The sequence below is a fragment of the Silurus meridionalis genome, chromosome 21 (assembly GCF_014805685.1).
Source record: "Silurus meridionalis isolate SWU-2019-XX chromosome 21, ASM1480568v1, whole genome shotgun sequence".
NCBI classification, from domain to species: domain Eukaryota; kingdom Metazoa; phylum Chordata; class Actinopteri; order Siluriformes; family Siluridae; genus Silurus; species Silurus meridionalis.
In genome coordinates, this window is record NC_060904.1 from 11,503,144 (window position 1) to 11,519,861 (window position 16,718).

General features: G+C 35.6%; 1 protein-coding gene across 1 annotated transcript; it reads right to left on the bottom strand.

The window, feature by feature from the left end:
- Positions 1-3,233: 3,233 nt before the first annotated feature.
- Positions 3,234-11,581, bottom strand: LOC124375626 (receptor activity-modifying protein 3-like). The gene is made up of 3 exons (XM_046834146.1): positions 11,265-11,581; positions 8,994-9,153; positions 3,234-6,438 (listed from the first exon to the last, which is right to left on the bottom strand). The coding sequence occupies exons 1-3, from the start codon at positions 11,308-11,310 to the stop codon at positions 6,183-6,185; spliced, it is 462 nt and encodes a 153-aa protein (XP_046690102.1). The 5' UTR covers positions 11,311-11,581; the 3' UTR covers positions 3,234-6,182.
- Positions 11,582-16,718: the final 5,137 nt, after the last annotated feature.

The following is a 16,718-nucleotide window of genomic DNA, read 5'->3' on the forward strand; positions in this document are numbered from 1 at the left end:
AATGTCCCTATTGCCTTAGGGTCCCCTGTAAGACCCCTGACTTACACTGTACCAGCTATTAATAATAAATATGATTTATTTCACAATTTTTCTTACAAATTGAGATCAATTGTAGCACTCACAATAAGATTTACAATAAGAAGACATTTTCTTTTTCAACATCTGGCTCTCAAGTTCTGTGAACTTGTGAACTCATAGTATGCAACACTATATGGATGACCACTTATAGAGGTGAGTTTATATGTATGTATGCATGCATGTATGTACTGTACCTGTATGTATGTATGTATGTACACTATATTTCTAAAAGTATTGGGTCACATGGTCATAAGTATCGTATGTAATTTTTGAGCATTGCATTACATATTTAGTCCCAATTTGCTATTATAATTCCACCCACTCTTTTTGGAAGCTGTTCCACTAGATTTTGGAGTGTGCATTTGGATATTTGTGTTCATCAGCCACAAGGGTATGTAGGTGAGGAGACCTGGGATGCAGTCAACGTTTCAATTCAACCCAAAGGTGTTCAGTAGGGATGAGAACAGAGCTCTATAGCAGGCCACTCAAGATCTTCTTCCTCTCCAATGCATGTAAACCATGTCTTCAAGGAGCTCACTTTGTGCACAACATTGTAATGCTGGAACAGGTTTGGGTTTCACTTGAACAAAAAGACGTCCTATACAATTAAGTGCCTCCAACTTTGTGGTGACAGCTTGGAAAAGAACCACATATAGCAGGGCTGCACAGGATTTTGCTACTAAAATCCTTTTCCACTTTTCCTAATGACATCACAGAGCTGCTGGATGTTGGACACATGATGCTTCTCCACCTGCTGCTTAAGGATGCCTCATAGGTGCTCGATAGGGTTCAGGTCTGGAGACATACCTGGCCACTCCACTACCTTCACCTTTAGCAAGGCAGTTGTCATATTAGCGGTGTGTTTGGGGTCATTATTATGTTGGAAAACTGCTGTTTGGCCCAGTTTCTGAAGGGAGGGCATTCATGTTTTGCTTCAGAATGCCAGAGTGCATGTTGGAATTCATGTTTCTTTTAATGAACCGCAGCTCCCCAGTACCAGCTGCGCTCATGCAGCCCCAGAACATGATGCTACCACCACCATGCTTGACTGTAGGCAAGACACAATTTTCTTGGTACTCACCAGGGCACATTGTCGGACACCATCTGAGCCAAACAAGTTTATCTTAGTCTCATCAGACCACAGAACATTGTTCCAGTAAATCATGCTCTTGGACAGTTTGTTTTTAGCAAACTGCTTGTGGGTTTTCTTGTGAGCCAGCTTCAGAAGGGGCTTTATTCTGGAACGATGGCCATGCAAACCGACTTGTTTCAGTGTGCAGTGTGTATGGTCTGAACACTGACACGTGAGCCCTTTGCTTTTGCAACCTCTAAAGCAATGCTGCAGCACTCATGCATCTCTTTTTTGAAGCCAGCTTCTGCACCTGATGCACAGCATGATGATTCAACTTCTTTCACTGACCCTTGTGGACCCGAGTGGAACCCGTCTTGGAAAACCTCTGTATGACCCTGATCACTGTACTGTAACTCAGTTTCAGTTACCAATCTTCTTATAGCCTAAGCCATTTTTTGTGGATAGCAACAATTATAATTCTCAAATCCTTAGAGAGGTCTTTGCCATAAGGTACCATGTTGAACTTCCAGTGGTCAGTATGAGTGACTTGTACTAAAAGCAGCAAATTTTAAGTGCTCTAATACAAAATACACAAATTTGTATGTCTCTGTCAAGCAGACAAAAATGGATGGAATGAATACGATATGTGGCTTTGCATGGTTAAGCGATGTAAAGCTGTTATGACTTAGGGTGTACTTACTTTTTTCGCCAGCTATTTTGACTGTGTTGAGTTATTTTTAGAGGACAGAACTCTATACTGCTATACAAGCTGCACATCTGACTACTCTATAAGTTCAATTTCTATAGTATTTTCCCTTGAGAAGATATACTAAAATGGTTGCTGATTTTGTGAGATACCGTACATATATAAATGTTAATAAGCTAATTAATCGTATAGTTGTAACTTTTCTGAAAATGGAAAAGTAGACACTGAAGAAAGCCTCAAGCTTTACTGGTTGCATAATCTCACCATCATAAGCCGGTACTATATAATTAGCATATACATCTCAAAAGTAGCAAATAAAATGGGATTAGTGTGGTCATAAAAAAATACATGAAGTTAACCCTGTTATTGATGGAAAATACAATAAATGAATGGTGAAGATACACCAACATGAGGTTTCTGTAAAATGAGAATAAATATTAGACAATGTCTATGGTTTTAACAATGTTTATCTGGACGTCCTCCAAAATTTCTTAGCAGGTAAAATTAGATTTAATAAATCTTTATATAGTTTTTGTTATTTAAAAGTCTTATAGACATATTTTGCTTGCTTGTTTGTTTGAATGCCCTGTATTTTGATTTCTATTCATGAAAATAGAGACTGATACTCACATTGCATTAAATGATAAAATAATCAATTTGTAAATAAATGTTTCTTCCATTATAAAACATTTAAAATAATATCACTTGAAATATCCTTTAAATTAAAAATAAAATCAAATTATTTAGCAGATAGAAATCTTTCTTCACACTTTGGGTACCAAGTGCAAAACTGTTCATGTGATCAAAATCCAACCTAAGTGGATCTATGTAAAGTTAGGGTTATGATTTGGTCTAAACAGGGTTTTTCAAACCTTTCTTAACAAAATCGATGCATAAACTATAATACAGAAACCTTCATATAACAAATGTATTTTATAAACACAAACTATTTAATTAAATTCATTCATTTATTCAAACATAATCTATTTATTAAAGAAATATGGATTATTTTAATTTTTGTCCTCTAACAGAACACTTTAGCTACAAATGCCCTTAGATTCAGATTTGCCTATATTCCTTTTCAGTTCGAAGTCACCGGTGATAGGTTAAACCTCAGACAGCATTACAATAAAAATAAAAAAATAAAACATTAGTGCTGCTCCTCAGGAGATTGAACAAATCACACCAAATTGTGTTCTTATTAAGTTTATTTCTCAAAGTGCAAAATACAGCTTTCAAATAAGCTCATAATATATTTAAATGTGAGACAAAATCTGCTGCAAATGTGACACTGTTTAGTTTGGCATCGAACCATGAAGTGTGGTATTTCATGCATAAACAGCAAATTGATGGCTTTCACTGAATACAAAGAAAAACTTCCTTTGAAATGGTTTTATTTTATATAACGCTGTATAACAGAAAGGGAAATTATACATCTGATCAGCCTGTGACTGGTTTTTGTACCATAGTGAGTATAGCAATGAAACCACATTTTAAAAATCCAGAAACCAAACAATAATGTTTATGGTAATATTAATCATAGAGCAATGTGATTTGTTTCAATACATTGTTTGAGTACAAATGCTGTCATCACTGCAATAAAAAACAAAGTTCATAAGCTTTTATTTATATTGTAGGTCTTGTAGCCCTGGGGGTTGGGAATATGTCTGTGTGGAAGTGCCAAATCAGATGCAGTAATATGGAGATGGAAGGAAGGAAGTGGGGGGTTGACATCCTGTTTGGATTGTCTTCTTGTGAGCGTGGGAAAGGGTCAAAATTGATGTTAGTGGGAACGAGGCAGAGAACAAAAAATTAAAGAGATGAACATACAATATGCTGTGTGCATATTCATCTCATATTTATGTTTTGCCTATCATACATATTCTCTATATTATAATTCTGTTCTAATTTAAGAATATGAGAATATTGAATGTAGTTGTCAAAACAATTTTGAATCTCTATGAAGACACCGTGGCAACCAGGTACAAGGTATGCAGTATATGAGAAATTGTGCAAAAAATTTGTTAAAGTTTATGAACCTTACTGCCAGCCTATTTCTGCTTTTTCATTACTGATTCTGGGAAAGAATGTTATTCCAGTGGACACATGGACCAGTGCCTCCTATTACATTCTTCAAGGGCATGAGCCAACAGAGTTTAAAATGATTTACTATATTCAGTTTGTGATTTAAGGTCACTCACAATGCAGAACAACATATCAAACATTTATTTATTATACATAAAATTACCTTCATATTTACTTCCTACTTATTCAACACACACTTATAAAAAAGAAAATGAACTATTTTTAAATTAGCCAATTGCAATAAACCGAATATAAGATCATTTAACTTATTTTAAGCCACCTGTACTCATTCCAAGCTTATAATTGACTTGTTCAGCTGGTAGATAATGTTGCTTATTTTAAGCATCCACAGTATTTCGAGCAAGAAGTAAAATGATTATGCATTATAATGTCCAGAAATAGGAATGATGAGCTTATATTCGATATTGTATTGTATCATTGTAAACTTATAATAAGAAATACATGATATAGTTGATTATATTTAAGATATTTTACTTCCTAAGCTCTTACAATTTTACAGTTTTAAGGTTGTTAATTCTCCGTCCCATTACTTTACAACAACCCTCCTTTGGAAAAAAGCAAAAGTGGGAAAACAGGTAACAGATCATAGCTCACTGTAAGGCGTTATATGATTATACAGTGCTGTCCACAAATATTGGCACCCTTAAATATGAACAAAGAAGCCTGTGAAAATGTGTCTTTATTCTTTAACTTTTTGCTCTTTTGTTACAAAAATAACAAAAATATTCTGCTTACATAGATTTTAAACAACTGCAAACACAACACAGTCTTTTTTTCTTCTCTTTTATGTGTGCCATAATTATTGCCACCCATATCAAGTCATATGAGTTAAATATATTGGAATTGCAGTTTCATTGACATTTTACCTTTTTTCACCTGGATGCCAAGGAACAATAAATTGTTTAACTTCCTTTCACAAAGGTATAAATAGGAGGAAAAACATAGGCCAAATTCCATTAGTCATTTATCACAATGGGTAAGACAAAAATAACTGCAATGTGCAGCAAAAGGAACTGGGAAATGGCTATAAGAATAGTAAAAGCATTAAAAAAATGGCAATTTCCATTAGCACGACAATAATTAAGAAGGTACTGGAAAAACTATGAATCAACCTGGAAGAGGACATGTGCCTATATTGTTTTAACACACTATGAAGAGGATGGTTTAAGAGGCAAAAAAAATCTCAGAAGATGGCAGCTGGAGAATTGCATGAGTTAGTTGTGTATTGGATTCAGAAAGTTTACAAAACTACAATCCATATCACCTAATCACTGCAAGTTGTTTGAAGGTGTTTCAAGAAAAAAAGCATCTACTCTCTCAACAAACTCAAGTTTCTTCAGGTAGCCAGTCTCTACCGGCACTTCAAAAGGGATTGGGATCTATGATCAGATGCAATCAAAATAGAGCTTTTTTTGGCAACTGGCTACCGGTCTGTGTGTGCCACACCTCCCTATGGTGTTTAGATGTGTATTTGGCACACCCAGAGAGGTAGCCATATTGAAAAGCAGCTGATGCCCACTCTATCAAATACCAGTGAATATAAAATGATCACCAAATTGCCTCTGTCAGAAAGTTTAAAATAGTTTGTGGTTGGATCCTCCAGCAATGATCCAAAACATACATCAAAAATGGTTTACTGAATAAAAAAATCATAGTCTTGCTTTAGCTTGACTTGGGTGAACTAAAGAGGAGAGTCCACCAGCTTGGACCTCTTAATCTGAATGGCAAAAGGCAAAACTGAAGAAGACTGCTGATATATAAATATTTATTTTTGATAAATCTGTGTTGTATTTGCATTTTATAAATGTTTCACCAAAGGATCAAAAGGGATAAACAATACAGGTTTCAATGCTCCAACTTCCCAAGGGTGCCAGAATTCATGGATTGCTCTGTATTTTTAGGTTCACATTTTTACAAGGTTATATTAACAAATTATCTGCTGTACTGTTCATTCAGATCAATCTGGCGGTTGTGATCAATTACACTGCACTACCATTAACTTTGTTGGAGGAAGTAAGTTCAAATCCCAGTATAACCTTTAAATATGGCTTTTATGCCTCAACTGCTCAGTTGCATCGTCTCATTTGTGAGTCACTTTGGTTAAAGGCATCAGCCAAATGAGTTAAAAACTAATATAAATCTCATGGTTGCATGTTTGAGTGGTACTATGGGTAAAAGTTATTGTGTACAGTATAGATAGCATTTTTCAACCTCTAGGTACTATCTCTGCTTGCTGCACCACATCACTGATGTTACAATGATCAGTGAAATAAAGACTATAACAAAAATGATAAGATATGTGGTTAAGGTAAGAGTGTCTTCTATATTGTCATTATTGACTTTGGGTATACAAGTGCAATTGAAAAAAAATTGTTTATGGATAAGGATTAAGTAACGCTCTACCACTGGGTGGGGCCAAAAACAGCCAAACTTCACTGCACTGTTCTCTGTGCAGGATGTTAAATGATGGTATTCACTGTAGAAAGAAAAAAATAAAACAGATGTTAGAGAGCTATTGCATTTATTTATTAATTCGAACAGAATATATGCCACCAGTCAGAAAAGTATTAATAGAGAGCTTGCAAATTTTTTATTCAGGGAAGGTGGTGCTCAAAAATATCCAGGTTTGCAATCTTGGGGTATCATATTTGTCGAGGAAGCAGGGCGCATTATAGACATAATTTCATCCATGATTAAAAAAAAAAAAGATGAAAAGCAGATCATCTTGCAGATGGAACACCCTACATTTTTTTTTTATAATTATTTAATTCATAACAGTCACAAACAACTTATTTCCTAGTATAATTTGACCCTGGGTTCAACGCCAAACTTATTCAAAAACCCTAAGGGAAAATAAGAACCCTGCTATGCTTATTAAGACTTTTTGGTATTGTTCGAATGGCTAATTAACTGGGTATTATGACTGCACGTTGCATACGCTGTTGCTTATTTATATGGCATAATAAACTAAATTACAAATAGACGATGGCATGTGTAGCATGTAAAGTCTTTGCTGATTAATCTCACAGTGAAGCCAGCAAAGTGTGTGACTGTGGAGGTATGGTATCTGGGCTTCACTTGGATCATAGGCAAATCAAACTGACTGCTATGAAAGTTTGTTGAACACCTGCTTCATTTGACTCTCCTTTGACTATTCACGAAAACATTTAAGTGAAATATTACTTATTACTTACTTAGTGGTTTATTATAATCATTATACTAATATGGAAACTACAATGTTGCTTTTGTAAAGGCTTAAGGCTACCTATGTCTTTTGGCTATACAAAGACTGTAAAAGACAAAGACTATACTGTATATGATTTAGGGTTCATCATAGCACAGATTAAAGTATTTAACCACAGCACTGGTTAAAGTGGTAAATGACCTCCTGCTATTGGCCTCTGATCAGGGTTGTATCTCCTTACTTGTTTTGCTCGACCTTATTGCAGCTTTTGACACAATTGATCAGACTAGAATTGCTAGACTAGAAAACGTTGTTGGATCGAAGGGAACAGTTCTCTCCTGGTTTAGGTCTTATGTGACTGTTCGCTATCAGTTTGTTGATGTAAATGGTGAGTTCTCCACACTCTCTGAGATAAAATTTGGTGTTTCTCAAGGATCTGTCATAGGCCCACTGCTTTTCTTTGTGTATATGCTGCTTTTGGGTGAAATTATACGTAAACTTGGTATACACGGTTGTATATTTCAGCAAAGCCAGATGAGAGAGTTGCGTGATAATTTCCTTCTGCTCAACTTGGATAAGACGGAAGTACTTTTACTAGGACCACATGCAGCTAGAAGTAAACTTTCCGTTTACGTCGCATCTTCCGATGGTCTTTCTGTCTCAGTGTGTACAGCAGTCAAAGACCTTGGTGTGATTATTGACTTTAGTCTTTCCTTTTACTATTGTTAAAATTAGAAACATGATGTCATTACAGGATGCAGAAAAACTAGTAATTCTTTTGTCTGTCTGGGTGCTCGAGTAAGTGCATAAATAAGCTCCAGAATGCAGCAGCAAAAGTTCTTATTAGATCTAGAAAATATGAGAAAAATCACCACTGTTTTAATCAGTCTACACTGGCTCCCCATCAAATCTCACACTGTGATTGAAATACTACTTCTGACATATAAAGCACTTACTGGTCTCATGCTGCAGTATATAAGTGAACTTCTGTACCAATAAAATCCCCCATGCCTACTTAGATCAAAAGGTGCAGGCTATTTGTTGGTACCGAAATTAATGAAGACTACAGCAAAAGGCAGCTCTTTCTCTTATAAAGCCCCACAGTTATGGAACAGCCTTCCAGCCTTCCAGTGTTCGGCATTAAGACACAGTCTCAGTGTTCAAGTCGAGGCTAAAAATATATTTAATTTAATCAAAATATTTATTTTGTCAAGCCTTTTATTTGTAGGGTTTTTTAGGTAAAGGAGCAGATCTGGAGGGATCATGAATATAGAGTGTTTGGTGAACTGGGATATTTGTATGCTGTCGTCCCCTCACTCTCGCGTGTTCACTTTTGGTTTGTAGATAGTGGTGTGGTTTTTAGTTATGCTGCCATAGCAAGTCTTGCAGTATTTCCCAACTGCACAGTGTCCTTAACTTTCATACAACAATAAGGATACTTACTGTCAACAGTCTGCTACACTGACTCAGGACTACAGTTTGCATTCGGTCACCATCACTGCACATCTCAACTTTGTTTAGCTGTTATAAATAGACATTCAGTGCCACCCAGATAAGAATGGTTATCTCTTGAGTCTGGTTCCTCTCAAGGTTTCTTTCTTATGCCATCTCAGAGAGTTTTTCCTTGCCACAGTTACCAATGGCTTGCTCATTAGGGACAAACTTAAATTCTTTCTTATTAACCACATTATCTGTGTAAAGCTACTTTAAGACAAAGTCCATTGTTAAAAGTGCTATACAAACAAATATGAATTGAAATTAATCATATGAATGCTATGTATCATAGTCTTATATTATTAACTTTAATTCAGCAAATGCAAACATATAAATTTGATTAAAATGGTTACCTAATAAAATGTGTTAAGTTGCACCATTTCTGAGGGTCTAAGTGAGCCATATCAGTCTTGAAGCGTCCTCCACACACCTCCATTTCCAGAGAAAGGCCAGTTTTATTACACTCCGTAGCTTGAGGACTGCATGTGACTTTCAACCTACAGTTTTCTGTTGCTATAAAGAGTAAATTTTATTTATTTAAAGATGACATCTACATAGTACATCCAAATGCACTAACACGGTATAATGGTCCATTAAAATACTTATTAAAACTTTGTGTACAGTACACACAGTTCCCATAAAGTTAGATTTTTTTCTTCATAGAAAGATTTGGTCTCCCCCCACTGGAAATGTTGCATTTTACCAAACTGTATTATATTAAAATTATGGTTTTAATACACGGTCATGCCAGTCGCACTTTCTTTTTTTGCACGTCTAATCATGCACTTATGGGTGCTGTCAAAATGGATGTAAAGACGCTTCAGAACGGCATCTTTACAGAATATTTATGTATTGCTATTTTTATTCAGAACACAAATAAAATAATAAATAATTAATAATAAAATTTTATGTTTCTAATGTGTATAGACTTGTACTATATAATCTTTGACATTATACAATAAACTGTAAACTGTAAAATAAACTGTGTTAATTAACAGTCATTAAGGCATTTAATTAACAGGCATTTTTTATTATGTTCCATACTGAAACACTCATAAAACATTAATAGATTCATAGAAAAAGAGACTCTAAATAAAACAGTAAAATGATTTGAAAATTAACATAGTAATAGAAAATTCACTCAAAATAAGAATAATTTGAAAGAAAGAGCAAACCTATAAAGCAAATATTTTATGAATGTTTGCATATGGGACATGATTAAAAATGCACTGATGTTTGGAGTGATAATTTGCCTTTACTTTTCTCAAGAACTGTACAGTAAAATGACTTGAAAATAAACACAGTAACAGACAGGGAGACTCTAAATAAGACTTATTTGAAAGAATGAGCAAACCTGTAAAGTACGACGTTTTATGAGTGTTTAAATATATAGCATGATTAAAAATGCACTTATGTTTGGAGTGATTTTGCCTTTACTTTTATCAAAAACTGTACAGTAAAGTGATTATAAAATTACTGCATTCATAGAAAGGGAAACTTTAAATAAGACTTATTTAAAAGATATATTAAATAAGAAACCTATAAAGAAAAATATTTTATGAGTGTTTGCATATGGAACACGATTAAAAATGCACTGATGTTAGAAGTGCTTATTTGCATTTACTTTTCTCAAAAACTGTACAGTAAAATGACTTGAATATTATCACAGTAATAGACAGGGACGCTATTAATAAGGTCCATTTTAAATAATTAGCAAAACTATAAGGTATTATGTGTTAGCATAGGAGACATGATTGAAAATGCATTGATGTTTGGAGTAATACATGCTATTACGTTTCTCAAAAACTGTACAGTAGAATGACTTGAAAATCAATCAGCTAATAGACAGGGACACTGTTAATAAGAATAATTTGACAAACCTATAAAGGAAAATGGTTTATGAGTGTTTGAATATAGTGATTCAAATGCACTGATGTATGTTTCCCAAAACTTGTACGACCTGGAAATTTATTCAGTGATAGTCAGAGATACTTTAAGTAAAGATTAACTGAATAAAATGGCAAACAAATAAAGGAAGGTAATATAAAGGGTGATTTTGACATTAAGTTTTACTGTATAGTTTTAAAACTATACAGTAAGATGTTTTAAGAGTGTTTGAATTTATATATTTATATATTTACACCACAGAGAAAACATTTTATAATTTGTCTTCTGATGAAAAATAGCAATACATTAAGTTCTTGATGTGTCTTTGTTGTGATTTTATAACGGAAACGCAGTTCTGAAGCGTCTTTACATATATTTTGACCGCTCCCACCACCCATACCATAAGTGCAGGATTATACGCGCAACACAAACTAAAACAAGTGCGGCTGGCTTGAGCGTGTATTTTCAAACTGCGGCTGCGTGTTGTTGCCCGTGTCAGAACCTGAAAAAGCACACGACTATTCAATGCTGCTGTTTTCATTGAAACTAAGGAGCTGAACTTTAAACAGATGTATAAATCCAGAGGAAATAAAAGTTTTCCAAGGATTTTTTTTTTATCTGCCTTGGTGCTGTATGCACATGCAAAGAGGACGTGCGCATGTCCATCCAGCAAAAACTATTAAAAAATAAATAAGTAAAAAAAATAAAACCAAATAACTGCGTTTCATTTTACTCACCTAAAACTCCAACTACAAGAAATGCCAACAGCTTTGTTGAATTCATATCCAATTGGAAGAAATGTCGCGTCCTATTTTTCTTTATCCTTATCCTTAGTTTGTGGAAAATAGTTTCAGTCAAAACCGTCCAGTTATAAAAAAATATTAATAAAATTACACCCAGAGAACTCAAGAAAGGAATACAAATAGAAGGAGAACAGGAAAACGACGGACAGTACAACAACTCGATGATGATGATGAGCAAAATCCAACTTCTCCTCCTCCTTTATAATCTACTCCTCTTCAGTGGGAACATCTAAAGATCAAACTATCCACGCTTCAGATCCTGCTCGCATGCATATAAGACATTACGGTAATAATCGCGTAGATACACACTAAATGAGTGTCCAACCCAACCCTTTTTTGCACCATGGACCAGCAAGATAATTTTTCCATTTTTGAGGGGTGAGGGGTGAGGGGTGGGGGATATGCATTCACAATAACGTGCATATCACATTACTAGTATAACTATTATTTACATTTACATTTGCGGCATTTATTTCATTAGCAGTTTAATCATTGAGCACTGAGTTCATTGAACTCAAATGACCATGATGTAGAACCAGTGCGTGCAGGAAATTGCCTAGTGGTCTTTAAAAAAATAAATAATATGTATCACCTCGCAGATTGTGAAAGTAAAAAATAAAAGGAAAAAAAATAAAATAAAATAAAAGTTTTTATTCATACATGTGACCCTATACCAAATGATCAATTTCCCGACTTTATAGTTATTCTTGTGAAAGACATGTTACATTAATGCAGGGGTGGAGCTTGGGGGTGAACATAATCACCCCGCGCGGCTCTTGAGCACCCCTGCTCTTCTTCTTCTTCTTCTTCTTTTGGCTTCTTCCATTAGGGGGCGTCACAGCGGATCATCCGTCTCCATACCGCCTGTCCTCTACATCTGCCTCTTTCAACCCAACTACCTGCATGTCTTTCCTCAACACATCTATAAACCTCCTGCTTGGTCTTCCTCTTTTCCTCCTTCCTGGTGGCTCCATACTCAGCATTCTTCTACAGATATACCCCATGTCTCTCCTCTAAACATGTCCAAACCATCTCAATCTCGCCTCCCTCACCTTGTCTCCAAAACGTCCTACATGTGCTGTCCCTCTAATAATCTCATTTCTAATCCTGTCCATCCTCATCACTCCCAACGAAAACCTCAACATCTTCAGCTCTGCTACCTCCAGCTCCACCTCCTGTCTTTTACACAATGCCAGTGTCTCTAAACCATACATCATCACAGGTCTCACCACAGTCCTATAAACTTTCCCTTTCACTCTTGCAGATGCTCTTCTATCACAAATCACTGCTGTCACTCTTCTTCACCCACTCCACCCTGCCTGCACTCTTTTCTTCACTTCTCAATCACACTCTCCATTACTTTGCACTGTTGACCCCAGGTACCTGAACTCCTCCACCCTCTCCACCTCTTCCTGCAACTGCACCACTCCACTGCCCTCCCTCTCATTCACACACATGTACTCTGTCTTACTCCTACTGACTTTCATGCTTTGACAAAATTACATGTAAATAAAACTATATATATATATATATATATATATATATATATATATATATATATATATATATATATATATATTTATATGCATTTTATTTATTGTTACACCGTTAATAGTGTTTCTAAGAGAACAACCCTTATCTTGGCGTTCGAGGCAACATATGCGACCCTAATATTTTGTCTATCAAACCGTACGTCACTTCCCGCACCCGCGAGTAGCTTATATTGGGGTTCAATCCCCTGCTCTAATAAACTAACTATAAAAACTTAGGTGAGAACAGAAACCGTTTAATTGTGTGTTGACAGGTAAAAAATAGACTTATGGGGGTCCCCAAGATTATTTTAGTAAAAAATATATAAATTACACAACAACTGGGGACCCCCATTAGACTTGACTTAATTCGAGCACTGGTAAAGTCTCCAAACTCAACAACGGTTGCTAGTTTTGCAGCAGCTTAGGAGATAATAAAGTGCGGAAAGACATTCACAGAGGAAGAATATATTAAAGAATTGTTCATTAAAATATCAGAACACTCCCACGTCTTCACTCCTAAGCCTTGGTAAGTTGAGTTTCCTTAGAAAATTAGAGGAAACTGGTTGCCCTATAAAAATGAAGTAAAGTTTACTTGATAAACCTGAGTTTCACTTAAGTGAACATAACTTTAAAAATTTTAAGTTGTTCTAAAAATAATTTTCAGTTGTCCAGGGCCGCAACTAGCGGTTATTTTGATAATTGATTAATTGGCCGATTATTCTTCAATTCATCAGATCAAATGTTTTGCTTATTATATGTAATCCCCGCTTTACCGCGGTTCAATCTCGTGCCACCGGTTTATCGCAGAATTGCATTTGCCACATAACTAATCTGTTTCGCTGATTTTCCCGATCACTCACGGTTACCACGATAGACCAAAACACTTACAGGGAATTGTTTTTATGAAGTTTTATGTTAAAATAATGAAATGTATTAATATAAATATAATTATTAATTATAAAAGAAGTTAAATATGAATACAATACAGTACTGTATACCAGTGGCAGGCCGTGCATTTGGTACCTGGGCCTTCAGTGGGGACTTAATCCACCTCTTAATACCACCACTATCACGTCGCAATTATAAAAAGCATCAATACTATAAAAAAATGCAATAAAACAACGTGTGGCATTACAGAGAGAGAGGCATTTTGCATATGGAAGGTGGATAAAATTTTACTAAAGCAAGCTCCAAACCTCTACACTACAACCGCAACTGTGCCACCTACATCACCTGAAGCAGTTCAGAATCAAAATTTGTCTAATAACATGACAAAAACATAAAAATTGTAATAGAATACAACCTTCTCACCAGAGATGCCGACTCATAATTTGCACCGCTCCTCAGAGGCTGTAGGCCAGTGGTACCGCTCGTACTCACTGGTCTGGAAGTGGCAAACACTTTCCCTCTCCTCACGATGTCTAGCTTTTCTTAAAAATTTATTTTTAAGTATGTCCGAGACCAAATTAATTTTCCTCCTCCGTAGGCATAAAAAAGTCTAACTCGGATGTATTAATGTGTGCAGAGCGCTACATACGTGTTTTGCCAGTCGAACTTGGCTGTAACAGTTTCCCTCTGACCAACCAATCAGAGGATGGAAAAATGATAATTCTGAAAGCTAGCTGGCTCTGTAAGGCAAATTTTAAATCTGATTGGTTAAAGAAAGACTCGTTTCTATTAGAGACTATTGTAAAAAGGCCAGCAGTAATGACTTTGCAGGCCCTGGGCAGATTAGATTGAAATGGCAGCACAAAGAGGCTGAAATCTGGTTGGACAAAAAAATCTAACATCCAGATACACATCCTGGAAGCAGTGCAGCCAAGAGAAACGCTACGGAATTAAGAGAATAAACTGTTAGTAATAAATTAATACAATTTAATGGAACAAATATTAGAATTAAGGTTGTAAATGTAGGTCAGTGCCATGGCGTAAATTTCATTTAAGAGTAGGGGGGGACAATAAATATAAAATTTCTCATAAGCAATTTTTGAAGGGGGACACAAATAATACAGTCAATTTGTGCTTACAGTATAAAGACAGTGTCCCCACAGTGAAAAACTTTGTTTCTATTATTATAATTGTAGCATGGAGACTGCATCAATTACAATGGTAATTCAAACTGCTTTACATAAAGAAAGTAAAACTATCATAAAAAAATAATCACAACAATAAAAACAAGGAATTAAAAAAAAGGTTTAACATTTTATTTACAAATTAATTAAGACACTTAAGAACAGAATAGAAATTGATTATAAAAATACAGTGTGGTCAGTTCAGATGTAGCACAGTGCTCATTTAGTAAATGTACAGATAAACAATATGCTAATTGTGGCCGTTAATGTTAAATTAACATTATACCAAGTCGTCCCAAATAAAACACTGCATGTGAAACGGCTTTGGCGTGTTAGTGTCAGTACACTAATACATTAGTTGCAGTGTTAGTTGCAGTGCACTAGTACATTAGTTGCAGTGTTAGTTGCAGTGCACTAGTACATTAGTTGCAGTGTTAGTTGCAGTGCACTAGTACATTAGTTGCAGTGTTAGCGGCAGTGCACTAGTACATTAGTTGCAGTGTTAGTTGCAGTGCACTAGTACATTAGTTGCAGTGTTAGTTGCAGTGCACTAGTACATTAGTTGCAGTGTTAGCGGCAGTGCACTAGTACATTAGTTGCAGTGTTAGTTGCAGTGCACTAGTACATTAGTTGCAGTCTTAGTTGCAGTGCACTAGTACATTAGTTGCAGTGTTAGCGGCAGTGCACTAGTACATTAGTTGCAGTGTTAGTTGCAGTGCACTAGTACATTAGGTGCAGTGTTAGCTGCAGTGCACTATGCTACAAGCTATTGTAAACAAGCTAACGTTAACTAGATAAGTCATATTTTAATCGCTAATAGAGCAGATTCATGGTAAATTATATCGGTAATCAGCATTTTTGCCGCAACTAATTTATGAATGAGTCTGCATCAACTACATTAAAGAGGATCGCTTTATTCAAAGTAAATAAAATACCCTAGTTAATGGAGTTGAACATTAATTAAGGCGCAGACACACACTTGACTCGTGTGTGTAGAGAAGGTGAGATGAACTGGGAAACAGGCAGTGGGTCAAACCACTGTGAGGAAGGAGAGGGGGGAACACAACTGTTTCTAAATGCAGTTTTGCGGGGGGTTCGACTTACACCATTATTTTAGGTATACATACATATATTTTTCATATAAAAGAGAATACATATAATAGAGAGTGCGATTTTTTTAAATATTTTTTTTGGGGGCGGGGGCGGGCAACCCTCGGATGGGGGGGACATGTCCCCTCCGTCCCCCCGGGATTTACGCCCATGGTCAGTGCTCCTGATAGTGTTTAGGCCAGCAGAGAAGGCTTTGCTCTGACGGCCCACCACTGCTGTATACATAAAATGGCATTTTCACAAGTGGCATTTATCTTAACGCTAACCTGTAACTTGAGAAGCCCAAATGATCGATACCGGCATTGTTGACAACGAATTTCATTATCGATTATTGTCGATTAGTTGTTGCAGCCCTAGAAAATGTTTTTAAGTATCTTGTTCTGTCAAATTACTCCACTTAAATTTGACTTACATTAAATTATATACAAAGGGAAGCAAACAACAGAACATTTTTATTTTATTTCTACTTAACTTTTCATTCCAAAATCCAAACAAGTGAAGAAACAAGTTTAAAACAAGTTTGCCAATGTTTTTTTGTTTTCACATTTAAAAAAAAAAAGGATTAACCTGTCCAAGGTAAACAAAAAAAAGTACTTGCTGGACAAAATGAAAAGTGTTTTTCAAACTTGTAATATTTTATTACAGGGCATAAATTAGTCCAAAAAGAAGACAGA